At 43.7% G+C, this 14,492-nt stretch overlaps 1 protein-coding gene across 1 annotated transcript in view; it reads right to left on the bottom strand.

The window, feature by feature from the left end:
* LOC139277403 (rhodopsin) overlaps window positions 1-14,237 on the bottom strand; it is a 188,955-nt gene extending 174,718 nt beyond the window's left edge. Inside the window, exon 1 of the mRNA XM_070895832.1 lies at window positions 13,877-14,237. Coding sequence (XP_070751933.1) covers window positions 13,877-14,237 — 361 coding nt within the window. The remainder of the gene's footprint in view (window positions 1-13,876) is intronic.
* Between the last annotated feature and the right edge of the window lie 255 nt (window positions 14,238-14,492).

Genomic DNA, 14,492 nt, shown 5'->3' with positions numbered 1-14,492 from the left:
GTATGATTTACACCAGGTGTGATTTACACCATGTACGATATGCACCAGGTACGATTTACACCAGATACGATTTACACCACGTACGATTTACACCAGGTACGATTTACACCAGACACGATTCACACCAGGTGTGATTTACACCATGTACGATATGCACCAGGTACGATTTATACCAGGTGTGATTTACACCAGGTACGATTTACACCAGGTGTGATTTACACCACGTACGATTTACGCCAGGTACGATTCACACCAGGTGTGATTTACACCAGATGCGATTTACACCAGGTGTGATTTACACCAGGTACGATTTACACCAGTAGTGATTTGCACCATGTACAATTTACACCAGGTGCGATTTAAACCAGGTGTGATTTACACCAGGTACGATTTACAACAGGTGCGATTTACACCAGGTACGATTAACACCAGGTACAATTTACACCAGATACGATTTACACCAGGTGCGATTTACACCAGATTAGATTTAGACCAGAAATGATTTACACCAGGTGCGATTTACACCAGGTACGATTTACACCAGATACGATTTACACCAGATACGATTTACACCAGGTGTCATTTACACCAGGTACGATTTACACCAGGTGCGATTTATATCAGATACGATTTACACCATGTATGATTTACAACACGAGTGATTTACACCAGGTACGATTTACACCAGGTATGATTTACACCAGGTACGATTTACACCAGGTGCGATTTATATCAGATACGATTTACACCACGTATGATTTACAACACGAGTGATTTACACCAGGTACGATTCACACCAGGTACGATTTATACCAGGTGTGATTTACACCAGGTACGATTAGCACCAGGTACGATTTATACCAGGTGTGATTTACACCACGTACGATTTACGCCAGGTACGATTTACACCAGGTGTGATTTACACCACGTACGATTTACGCCAGGTACGATTCACACCAGGTGTGATTTACGCCAGATGCGATTTACACCAGGTGTGATTTACACCAGGTGCGATTTACACCAGGTATGATTTACACCAGGTGCGATTTACACCAGGTACGATTTACACCAGGTACGATTTACACGTTGTACGAATTACACCAAGTATAGAAACTTAGAAACATAGAAAATAGGTGCAGGAGTAGGCCATTTGGCAGTTCGAGCCTGCACCACCATTCAATAAGATGATGGCTGATCATTCCTTCAGTACCCCTTTCCTGCTTTCTCTCCATACCCCTTGATCCCTTTAGCCTTAAGGGCCATGTCTAACTCCCTCTCATCCTTCAAAACTCCAGTGAATTAAGGTCCGTTGAACCAGTCTCTCCTCATATGTCAGTCCAACCATCCCGGGTATCAGTCTGGTGAACCTTTGCTTCACTCCCTCAATAGCAAGAACGTCATTCCTCAGATTAGGAGACCAAAACTCACCACAATATTCCAGGTGAGGCCTCACTCAAGCCCTGTGCAACTGCAGTACGACCTCCTTGCTAAATCCCTTAGCTATGAAGGCCAACTTACCATTTGCCTTCTTCACCGCCTGCTGTGCCTGCATGCCAACTTTCAATGACTGATGAACCATGACACCCAGGTCTCATTGCACCTCCCCTTTTCCTAAGCTGCCGCCATTCAGATAATATTCTGCCTTCGTCTTTTTGCCCCAAAGTGGATGACCTCACATTTATCCACATTATACTGCATCTGCCATGCATTTGCCCACATACCTAACCTGTCCAAGTCACCCTGCAGCCTCTTCACATCCTCCTCACAGCTCACACCGCCACCCAGTTTAGTGTCATCTGCAAACTTGGAGATATTACACTCAATTCCTTCATCCAAATCATTAATGTATATTGTAAAGAGCTGAGGTCCCAGCACTGTGCCCTGTGGAATCCGACTAGTCACTGCCTGCCATTCTGAAAAGGACCCGTTTATCCGACTCTCTGCTTCCTGTCTGCCAACCAGTTCTCTATCCACGTCAGTACATTACCCCCAATACCATGTGCTTTAATTTTGCACACTAATCTCTTGTGTGGGACCTTGTCAAAAGCCCTTTGAAAGTCCAAATACACCACATCCACTGGTTCTCCCTTATCCACTCTACTGGTTACATCCTCAAAAAATTCCAGAAAATTTGTCAAGCATGATTTCCCTTTGATAAATCCATGCTGAATTGGTCCGATCCTTTCACTGCTTTCCAAATGCGCTGCTATTTCATCCTTAATGATTGATTCCAACATTTTCCCCACTACTGATGTCAGGCTAACCGGTCTATAATTACCTGTTTTCTCTCTCCCTCCTTTATTAAAAAGTGGTGTTACATTAGCTACCCTCCAGTCCATAGGAATTGATCCAGAGTCAATAGACTGTTGGAAAATAATCACCAATGCATCCACTATTTCTCGGGCCACTTCCTTAAGTACTCTGGGATGCACACTATCAGGCCCCAGGGATTTATCGGCCTTTAATCCCATCAATCTCCCGAACACAATTTCCCGCCTATTAAGGATATCGTTCAGTTCCTCCATCTCACTAGACCCTCGGTCCCCTCATACCCAAGGTTATTTGTGTCTTCGTTCGTGAAACATAGAAACATAGAAACATAGAAAATAGGTGCAGGAGTCGGCCATTCGACCCTTCGAACCTGCATCACCATTCAATAAGATCATGGCTGATCATTCACCTCAGAACCCCTTTCCTGCTTTCTCTCCATACCCTTTGATCCCTTTAGCCATAAGGGCCATATCTAACTCCCCCTTCAATATATCCAACAAATTGGCATCAACAACTCTCTGCCGTAGGGAATTCCACAGGTTAACAACTCTCTGAGTGAAGAAGTTTCTCCTCATCTCAGTCCTAAATGGCTTACCCCTTATCCTTAGACTGTGCCCCCTGGTTCTGGTCTTCCCCAAAATCGGGAACATTCTTCCTGCATCTAACCTGTCCAGTCCCGTCAGAATTTTATATCTTTCTATGAGATCCCCTCTCATCCTTCTAAACTCCAGTGAATAAAGGCCCAGTCGATCCAGTCTATCCTCATATGTCAGTCCAGCCATCCCGGGAATCATTCTGGTGAACCTTCGCTGCACTCCCTCAATAGCAAGAACGTCCTTCCTCAGATTAGCAGACCAAAACTGAACACAATATTCCAGGTGTGGCCTTACCAAGGCCCTTATAACTGCAATAAGACCTCCCTGCTCCTATACTCAAATCCCCTAGCTATGAAGGAACTGATCCAGAGTCGATAGTGTCATGTTTGTAACCTTCATGTAACTGTAACCTTCATGTCACTGTATACACATAAGAAATGTACAGCTTGACCACAGGGGGTGAACTTGTGGGAGACACCCCTCACCTGGTCATCCAGGTATTTAAAGGGAGGTCCCACGCAGGGTCATCGCTTCTCGGTTCTGTGAATAAAGGTTCAGGTCACAGAGTGACCTTATCTGCAGAATGTGTCTAGTGTAAATCTATAGTGTTGTAAGGACACTACAGATAGACTGTTGGAAAATGATCACCAATGCATCCACTATTTCTAGGGTCACTTCCTTAAGTACTCTGGGATGCACACTATCAGGCCCTGGGGATTTAGCAGCCTTCAATCCCATCAATTTTCCTAACACAATTTCCCGCCTAATAAGGATATCCTTCAGTTCCTCCTTCTCACGAGACCCTCGGTCCCCTAGTACTCCCGGAAGGTTATTTGTGTCTTCCTTCGTGAAGACAGAACCGAAGTATTTGTTCAATTGGATGCCATTTCCTTGTTCACCATTATAAATTCACCTGAATCTGACTGCAAGGGACCTGCGTTTGTCTTCACTAATCTTTTTCTCTTCACATATCTATAGAAGCTTTTGCAGTCAGTTTTTATGTTCCTGGCAAGCTTCCTCTCATAGTCTATTTTCCCCCTCCTAATTAAACCCTTTGTCCTCCTCTGCTGAATTCTAAATTTCTCCCAGTCCTCAGGTTTGCTGCTTTTTCTGGCCAATTTATGTGCCTCTTCCTTGGATTTAACACGATCCTTAATTTCCCTTGTTAGCCACGGTTGAACCACCTTCCCCATTTTATTTTTTACTCCAGACAGGGATGTAAAATTGTTGAAGTTCATCCATGTGATCTTTAAATGTTTGCCATTGCCTATCCACCGTCAACCCTTTAAGTATCATTCGCCAGTCTATCCTAGCCAATTCACTTCTCATACCATCAAAGTTACCTTTCCTTAAGTTCAGGACCCTAGTCTCTGAATTAACTGTGTCATTCTCATCTTAATAAATAATTCTACCATATTATGGTCACTCTTCCCCAATGGGTCTTGTACTACAAGATTGCTAATTAGCCCCTTCTCATTACACATCACCCAGTCGAGGATGGCCAGCTCCCTAGTTGGTTCCTCGAGATATTGGTCCAGAAAACCATCCCTAATACACCAGGTACGATTTACACTGGGTGTAATTTACACCAGGTATGATTTACACCAGGTGTGATTTACACCAGGTACAATTTACACCAGGTACAATTTACACCAGGTACAATTTACACCAGGTGAGATTTACACCAGATACGATTTACACCAGGTGCGATTTACACCAGGTGTGATTTACACCAGTTATGATTTACAGCATGTACAATTTACACCCGGTACGATTTACACCATGTACAATTTACACCAGGTGTGATTTACACCATGTACAATTTACACCAGGTGTGATTTACACCAGGTACGATTTACACCAGGTGTGATTTACACCAGGTACGATTTACACCAGGTACTATTTACACCAGGTCTGATTTACACCAGATACAATTTACACCAGGTACGATTTACACCAGGTGTAATGTACACCAGGTGTGATTTACACCAGGTACAATTTACACCAGGTGTGATTTACATCATGTACAATTTACACCAGGTGTGATTTACACCAGGTACAATTTACACCAGGTGTGATTTACATCATGTACAATTTACACCAGGTGTGATTTACACCAGGTACAATTTACACCAGGTGTGATTTACATCATGTACAATTTACACCAGGTGTGATTTACACCAGGTATGATTTACACCAGGTACAATTTACACCAGGTGTGATTTACACCAAGTACGATTTACACCAGGTACGATTTACACCAGGTACGATCTACACCCGTTCTGATTTACACCAGGTGTGATTTACACCAGGTACGATTTACATCAGGTGTGATTTAAACCAAGTACGATTTACACCAGGTGCGATTTAAACCAGGTGTGATTTACACCAGGTACGATTTACAACAGGTGCTATTTACACCAGGTACGATTTACACCAGGTACAAATTACACCAGATACGATTTACACCAGGTGTGATTTACACCAGGTACGATTTACACCAGGTACGATTTACACCAGGTACAAATTACACCAGATACGATTTACACCAGGTGCGATTTACACCAGATATGATTTACACCAGGTACGATTTACACCAGGTACGATTTTCACCAGATACGATTTACACCAGGTGTGTTTTACACCAGGTACGATTTACACCAGGTGTCATTTACACCAGGTACGATTTACACCAGGTGTGACTTACACCAGGTATGATTTACACCAGGAACTATTTACACCAGGTGCAATTTACACCAGGTATGATTTACACCAGATATGATTTGCACCAGGTACGATTTATAGCAGGTGTGATTTACACCAGGTACAATTCACACCAGGTGTGATTTACACCAGGTACGATTTACGCCAGGTACGATTTACACCAGGTGTGATTTACACCAGGTACGATTCACACCAGGTGTGATTTACACCAGATGCGATTTACACCAGGTGTGATTTACACCAGGTACGATTTACACCAGGTGTGATTTAGACTAGGTACGATTTAGACCAGGAACTATTTACACCAGGTGCGATTTACACCAGGTATGATTTACACCAGGTGCGATTTACACCAGGTACGATTTACACCAGGTACGATTTACACGTTGTACGAATTACACCAAGTATAGAAACTTAGAAACATAGAAACTAGGTGCAGGAGTAGGCCATTCGGCAGTTCGAGCCTGCAACACCATTCAATAAGATCATGGCTGATCATTCCTTCAGTACCCCTTTCCTGCTTTCTCTCCATACCCCTTGATCCCTTTAGCCTTAAGGGCCATGTCTAACTCCCTCTCATCATCCAGTGAATTAAGGTCCGTTGAACCAGTCTCTCCTCATATGTCAGTCCAACCATCCCGGGTATCAGTCTGGTGAACCTTTGCTTCACTCCCTCAATAGCAAGAACGTCATTCCTCAGATTAGGAGACCAAAACTCACCACAATATTCCAGGTGAGGCCTCACTAAGGCCCTGTACAACTGCAGTAAGACCTCCCTGCTAAATCCCTTAGCTATGAAGGCCAACTTACCATTTGCCTTCTTCACCGTCTGCTTTACCTGCATGCCAACTTTCAATAACTGATGAACCATGACACCCAGGTCTCATTGCACCTCCCCTTTTCCTAAGCTGCCGCCATTCAGATAATATTCTGCCTTCGTCTTTTTGCCCCAAAGTGGATGACCTCACATTTATCCATATTATACTGCATCTGCCATGCATTTGCCCACATACCTAACCTGTCCAAGTCACCTTGCAGCCTCTTCACATCCTCCTCACAGCTCACACCGCCACCCAGTTTAGTGTCATCTGCAAACTTGGAGATATTACACTCAATTCCTTCATCCAAATCATTAATGTATATTGTAAAGAGCTGAGGTCCCAGCACTGTGCCCTGTGGAACCCAACTAGTCACTGCCTGCCATTCTGAAAAGGACCCGTTTATCCGACTCTCTGCTTCCTGTCTGCCAACCAGTTCTCTATCCACGTCAGTACATTACCCCCAATACCATGTGCTTTAATTTTGCACACCAATCTCTTGTGTGGGACCTTGTCAAAAGCCCTTTGAAAGTCCAAATACACCACATCCACTGGTTCTCCCTTATCCACTCTACTGGTTACATCCTCAAAAAATTCCAGAAAATTTGTCAAGCATTATTTCCCTTTCATAAATCCATGCTGACTTGGTCCGATCCTTTCACTGCTTTCCAAATGCGTTGCTATTTCATCCTTAATGATTGATTCCAACATTTTCCCCACTACTGATGTCAGGCTAACCGGTCTATAATTACCTGTTTTCTCTCTCCCTCCTTTATTAAAAAGTAGTGTTACATTAGCTACCCTCCAGTCCATAGGAATTGATCCAGAGTCAATAGACTGTTGGAAAATAATCACCAATGCATCCACTATTTCTCGGGCCACTTCCTTAAGTACTCTGGGATGCACACTATCAGGCCCCGGGGATTTATCGGCCTTCAATTCCATCAATCTCCCGAACACAATTTCCCGCCTATTAAGGATATCGTTCAGTTCCTCCATCTCACTAGACCCTCGGTCCCCTCATACCCAAGGTTATTTGTGTCTTCGTTCGTGAAACATGGAAACATAGAAACATAGAAAATAGGTGCAGGAGTAGGCCATTCGGCCCTTCGAGCCTGCATCACCATTCAATAAGATCATGGCTGATCATTCACCTCAGAACCCCTTTCCTGCTTTCTCTCCATACCCTTTGATCCCTTTAGCCGTAAGGGCCATATCTAACTCCCCCTTCAATATATCCAACAAACTGGCATCAACAACTCTCTGCCGTAGGGAATTCCACAGGTTAACAACTCTCTGAGTGAAGAAGTTTCTCCTCATCTCAGTCCTAAATGGCTTACCCCTTATCCTTAGACTGTGCCCCCTGGTTCTGGTCTTCCCCAACATCGGGAACATTCTTCCTGCATCTAACCTGTCCAGTCCCGTCAGAATTTTATATCTTTCTATGAGATCCCCTCTCATCCTTCTAAACTCCAGTGAATAAAGGCCCAGTCGATCCAGTCTATCCTCATATGTCAGTCCAGCCATCCCGGGAATCATTCTGGTGAACCTTCGCTGCACTCCCTCAATAGCAAGAACGTCCTTCCTCAGATTAGGAGACCAAAACTGAACACAATATTCCAGGTGTGGCCTCACCAAGGCCCTTATAACTGCAGTAAGACCTCCCTGCTCCTATACTCAAATCCCCTAGCTATGAAGGCCAACATACCATTTGCCTTCTTCACCGTCTGCTTTACCTGCATGCCAACTTTCAATGACTGATGTACCATGACACCCAGGTCTCATTGCACCTCCCCTTTTCCTAATCTGTCACCAATCAGATAATATTCTGCCTTCGTGTTTTTGCCCCAAAGTGGATAATCTCACATTTATCCACATTATACTGCCTCTGTCCAAGTCACCCTGTAGCCTCTTAGCATCCTCCTCACAGCTCACACCGCCACCCAGTTTAGTGTCCTCTGCAAACTTGGAGATATTACACTCAATCCCTTCATCCAAATCATTAATGTATATTGTAAATAGACGGGCTCCCGGCACTGAGCCCTGCGGCACCCCACTCGTCACTGCCTGTCATTCTAAAAAGGACCGGTTTATCCCGACTCTCTGCTTCCTGTCTGTCAACCAATTCTCTATCCACATCAGTACATTACCCCCAATACCATGTGATCTAATTTTGCACACCAATCTCTTGTGTGGGACCTTGTCAAACGCCTTTTGAAAGTCCAAATACACCACATCCACTGGTTCTCCCTTGTCCACTCTACTAGTTACATCCTCAAAAAATTCCAGATGATTTGTCAAGCATGATTTCCCTTTCATAAATCCATGCTGACTTGGACCGATCCTGTCACTGCTTTCCAAATGTGCTGCTATTTCATCTTTAATAATTGATTCCAACATTTTCCCCACTACCGATGTCAGACTAACCGGTCTATAATTACCCGCTTTCTCTCTCCCTCCTTTTTTAAAAAGTAGTGTTACATTAGCTACCCTCCAGTCCATAGGAACTGATCTAGAGTCAATAGTGTCATGTTTGTAACCTTCATGTAACTGTAACCTTCATGTAACTGTATACACATAACAAATGTACAGCTTGACCACAGGGGGTGAACTTGTGGGAGACACCCCTCACCTGGTCATCCAGGTATTTAAAGGGAGGTCCCACGCAGGGTCATCGCTTCTTGGTCCTGTGAATAAAGGTACAGGTCACAGAGTGACCTTATCTGCAGAATGTGTCCAGTGTAAATCTATAGTAGTGTAAGGACACTACAGATAGACTGTTGGAAAATGATCACCAATGCATCCACTATTTCTAGGGTCACTTCCTTAAGTACTCTGGGATGCACACTATCAGGCCCTGGGGATTTAGCAGCCTTCAATCCCATCAATTTTCCTAACACAATTTCCCGCCTAATAAGGATATCCTTCAGTTCCTCCTTCTCACGAGACCCTCGGTCCCCTAGTACTCCCGGAAGGTTATTTGTGTCTTCCTTCGTGAAGACAGAACCGAAGTATTTGTTCAATTGGTCTGCCATTTCCTTGTTCGCCATTATAAATTCACCTGAATCTGACTGCAAGGGACCTGCGTTTGTCTTCACTAATCTTTTTCTCTTCACATATCTATAGAAGCTTTTGCAGTCAGTTTTTATGTTCCTGGCAAGCTTCCTCTCATAGTCTATTTTCCCCCTCCTAATTAAACCCTTTGTCCTCCACTGCTGAATTCTAAATTTCTCCCAGTCCTCAGGTTTGCTGCTTTTTCTGGCCAATTTATGTGCCTCTTCCTTGGATTTAACACTATCCTTAATTTCCCTTGTTAGCCACGGTTGAACCACCTTCCCCATTTTATTTTTTACTCCAGACAGGGATGTAAAATTGTTGAAGTTCATCCATGTGATCTTTAAATGTTTGCCATTGCCTATCCACTGTCAACCCTTTAAGTATCATTCGCCAGTCTATCCTAGCCAATTCACGTCTCATACCATCAAAGTTACCTTTCCTTAAGTTCAGGACCCTAGTCTCTGAATTAACTGTGTCATTCTTATCTTAATAAAGAATTCTACCATATTATGGTCACTCTTCCCCAAGGGGTCTCGTACAACAAGATTGCTAATTAGCCCCTTCTCATTACACATCACCCAGTCGAGGATGGCCAGCTCCCTAGTTGGTTCCTCGAGATATTGGTCCAGAAAACCATCCCTAATGCACCAGGTATGATTTACACTGGGTGTGATTTACACCAGGTGCGATTTACACCAGGTGCGATTTACACCAGGTGTGATTTACACCAGTTATGATTTACACCAGGTACAATTTACACCCGGTACAATTTACACCAGGTGTGATTTACACCAGGTACAATTTACACCAGGTGTGATTTACATCAGATACAATTTACACCAGGTACGATTTACACCAGGTGTAATTTACACCAGGTGTGATTTACACCAGATACGATTTACACCAGGTGTGATTTACACCATGTACAATTTACACCAGGGGTGATTTACACCAGGGGTGATTTACACCAGGTACGATTTACACCAGGTACAATTTACACCAGGTGTGATTTACACCAGATACAATTTACACCAGGTACGATTTACACCAGGTGTAATTTACACCAGGTGTGATTTACATCAGGTGTGATTTACACCAGGTACGATTTACACCAGGTACAATTTACACCAGGTGTGATTTACACCTGATACAATTTACACCAGGTACGATTTACACCAGGTGTAATTTACACCAGGTGTGATTTACACCATGTACAATTTACACCAGGTGTGATTTACGCCAGGTACGATTTACACCAGGTACAATTTACACCAGGTGTGATTTACACCAGATACAATTTACACCAGGTACGATTTACACCAGGTGTAATTTATACCAGGTGTGATTTACATCAGGTGCGATTTACACCAGGTACGATTTACACCAGATGCAATTTACATCAGGTACAATTTATACCAGGTATGGTCGATACATTTATGTGTTCCCTGAGCGTTTATCACCCTTATTCCTTCCCTTGGTCTGACTTTATTTTCATCTATTTATTTTATCTTCAGGCCGATATTATTACCACTGCTCCCGCTCCCCTTCTTCCTAATTTAACGTTGCACAGGCAGCACCTATTGGATAGGACCAGTGTCTGCGGGACTTGATTCTCTCCCTCCCCTATCCTGCTGACTGACAGCCAAATATTCTGATTCCTGCACCTGTGCTTTCTTCTGATATGTGATTATTCTCTGGGGACAACTATACAGAAAATTCTATGCCTACCTTCTGTGTCAGAGTGTGTCTAACTTATACTCCAGCTTCACAACTCTGAGGCAGAGATATTTCCCGCAGATGTGGAACAGCTTTGCTGTCCATAAATTTCCACATACTGCAGTCCTGACACACTGTCTGTGGTATCATTTCTATTCTTTATTTATTAGTTGGCAGTGATACAATAACAACTTGTATTTATTTCTAGAAATAAGAGAATCAGTTGAGATCTAGAATATATTTAGTAGATGGATTTAGCTTGATTTTGAAGTAATTAGTAAATACATTATTCTGATTGTTTATTTTTGTATTTACTTATTTACTTAATCTTCCAAAGGCAGCAGAAGAAAGTTTGATCCTTTTTTGTCTTCTTTACAACTCTCATTTTCTGCCACTAACCCACCAATGTACACAAATATTTCCACTCATTCAACTGCATCCCCTCCAACTTTAATGTGTGCACATTCCTGGTGCTTCTTTGTGTTAATCTGTTCTACTCTCCATGAACACCTTATCAGTTAGTCTCTGCACATCTGTTTTAGATCTTACTCTAAGTTCAATGCCATCAGCATATCTGACATTGTTTAAAATCTCGCCATGTAAGAAGACTCTTCCAACATCATCTTTTACTGCAAGAATCATTACTGTTTCCAGCACTTGATTAAATAAATCACGTGATAGTGTGCATCCTTATCTGACCTTAACTGTTGATCAAAACCATTCCGTCAATTCCCGGCCTATTCTAACAGCTCAGGGACTTGTTACAGATGTTTCTATCAGTCTCAGATCTTTCACAATACCATACATCCTCAAGTCCACTCATATCCCGTAAAAATCTATGAATTTGTGTTCTATAAATTTCTCTGATATTTGTCTTATCACAAAGAGTTGATCTATTGTTTTTCATCCGGGTGTAAAACCAGCTTGTTCTTCAGGCAGTGCCACCCTGTGTATCTATACATTCTCCTGTGCAGCATCTCAGTAACTACTTCTCTCGCTCCAGGGAATCGAGGGATATGGGGATGGGGCGGGCAAGGGGAGTTGGGGTTGAAGATCAGCCATAAGAACATAAGAACATAAGAATTAGGAACAGGAGTAGGCCATCTAGCCCCTCGAGCCTGCTCCGCCATTCAACAAGATCATGGCTGATCTGGCCGTGGACTCAGCTCCACTTACCCGCCCGCTCCCCGTAACCCTTAATTTCCTTATTGGTTAAAATACTATCTATCTGTGACTTGAATACATTCAATGAGCTAGCCTCAACTGCTTCCCTGGGCAGAGAATTCCACAGATTCACAACCCTCTGGGAGAAGAAATTCCTTCTCAACTCGATAAGAACATAAGTCAACTCGATAAGAACATATCTTATTGAATGGGGAGCAGGCTCGAGGGGCCTACTCCTGCTCCTATTTCTTATGTTCACAGTGAACCGATTGCCCTGTAATTGTTACATTCGCTCTTGTCTCTTTTTTCAAAGATTGGTATCAATGTCACCTTTCCCCAGTCTTCTGGCACAAATGTTGTTGTTAAACAGCCTTTGCATCACTTTCACAGGATGTCCCTCATCCGCCAGAAACATTCTGCAGTTTTATTATCCACACCAGGAGCCTTGCTTTTTTAAAAACTATCAATAAATATCTTTACTGTATCCTGCAAAAAATCCAGTGTTATTTGTACAGGGCGGTTTCGCCCGATCTGACTCGTCATTGTAAAGATCTTCAAGACATTCTGTCCAGCATATGCTCATTGTCTGTTCGCCCTCAATTATCCAAACAATTTGGGCTTTCACTGTAACATTCTAAGTTTGTGAGACTCACTTGGTTATCAGATGTGTTACATTCCCTTTGGCGTAATCGCCTGAATCTTATCTCTGGTGGCTTTTAGCTTCATTCCTCAGGTTAACCTGTTCTTTACTGGGATGTGTTTCACCTGAAGCGTGCTCTGAACACCACGACTCCCTCCGTTTCCCTGTATGTCTCTCGCTGGTGTTTCTGAGACCCAATACTTGTCCTGCAGCTCTTAATATTCCATTGTTGATGGCCATTCTCGTTTCCTCTGCACCCATTGCTGTGGTGGTCGCAGGCGCAAGATCCCTTGCTCCAACATCTTTGTACTTGTTTCTGATCTCAGCTTTTTAAACATTTGTGCAGACCCCAGACTTCCGCTTTAAATGCTGTTCCAGCAGCTCTCATTGCCAACCTTACCACCAGTTTCTCTACTGTACCATAAATAATATCAAGCCAGAGTATTAGATGGAGATGAGGACAGAATGTTTAAAACAGCGAGTCTGTGAGCACTGCTCCAGTTATACCCAGGGGACAGTGTTGTATTGGATGCCAGTTATACCTTGCCCGATACTCCCAGCCATTGGCTTCAACAGAAGTGGGTGTCCGGCGAGTATAACTGGTGTCCGATGCCATGCTGCCCAGCGCAAATCTCTGCCCTGGTAACGCCACAGCAAATGGGGGAATTTTGTATGTCCCGACCATGCTGCGCTCGAATTCTGGATTCACGCTTTTACCACCGTAGCAAATTCAACTCAATCATGTTTCTATTTATCGTGGGATGTGGCGTGAAATATTTCTGCAGCCACTTCTCAGTGTCAAGCTTTGGCCGGCACTGAAACGGCCTCATCCACCCTCACCGCTCTTCGCTGGACACCAACCAATAAGTGAGCCTTAACCTGGAACTTACCGCCAAGTGTAGCAAAGAAGCCTTCTAAGTTGCAGCCAAACGGTCCGAAGATGAAGTAGCCATTCATGGAGGTGATGATGGTGGTAGTGAACCCACCCAGGACCATGAAGAGGTTGGCGATGGCCAAGTTGAGGAGGATGTAGTTGAGGGGTTGCCGGAGTTTCTTGTGCTGGATGGTGACGAACAGGGTGAGGAAATTGACGGGGAAGCAAGTTAGGATGAGAAAGAACATGTAGGCTCCCAGAAGCCCGAACATCCAGGGTTCAGCCAGGTAGTGCTGGGAGTACTCGAATGGGTTCTTCACTATTCCTGTCTTGTTGGACATGGGGACATAGAAATTCTCTCCTTCTGTGCCGTTCATGGTTGCAGGTTATTGTGGGGCTGGGACGAAATGAACCTTTTCCTTTCTTTCCTCCCTAGATGGTTCTCTCTGAGGCTAACGCTTCCCAGCGGAGACGAGTGACTACCCTGAGCGATAACAAACTACAGTCTCCTCCCCCCAGGGTCCATGCCCCTTATAAAGCAGCTGCCTTGGATTAACCCGGCCCTGCTGGTCAGCACAAAGCAATTTAGGCCACGGCAAAAGCATACTAATCCAGCCGGGATCTCAGGCAAT

The sequence above is a fragment of the Pristiophorus japonicus genome, chromosome 12 (genome assembly GCF_044704955.1).
Source record: "Pristiophorus japonicus isolate sPriJap1 chromosome 12, sPriJap1.hap1, whole genome shotgun sequence".
NCBI lineage: Eukaryota > Metazoa > Chordata > Chondrichthyes > Pristiophoridae > Pristiophorus > Pristiophorus japonicus.
Note: the sequence above shows the minus strand (reverse complement) of the source record. Positions and strands in the feature narration are given on the sequence as shown.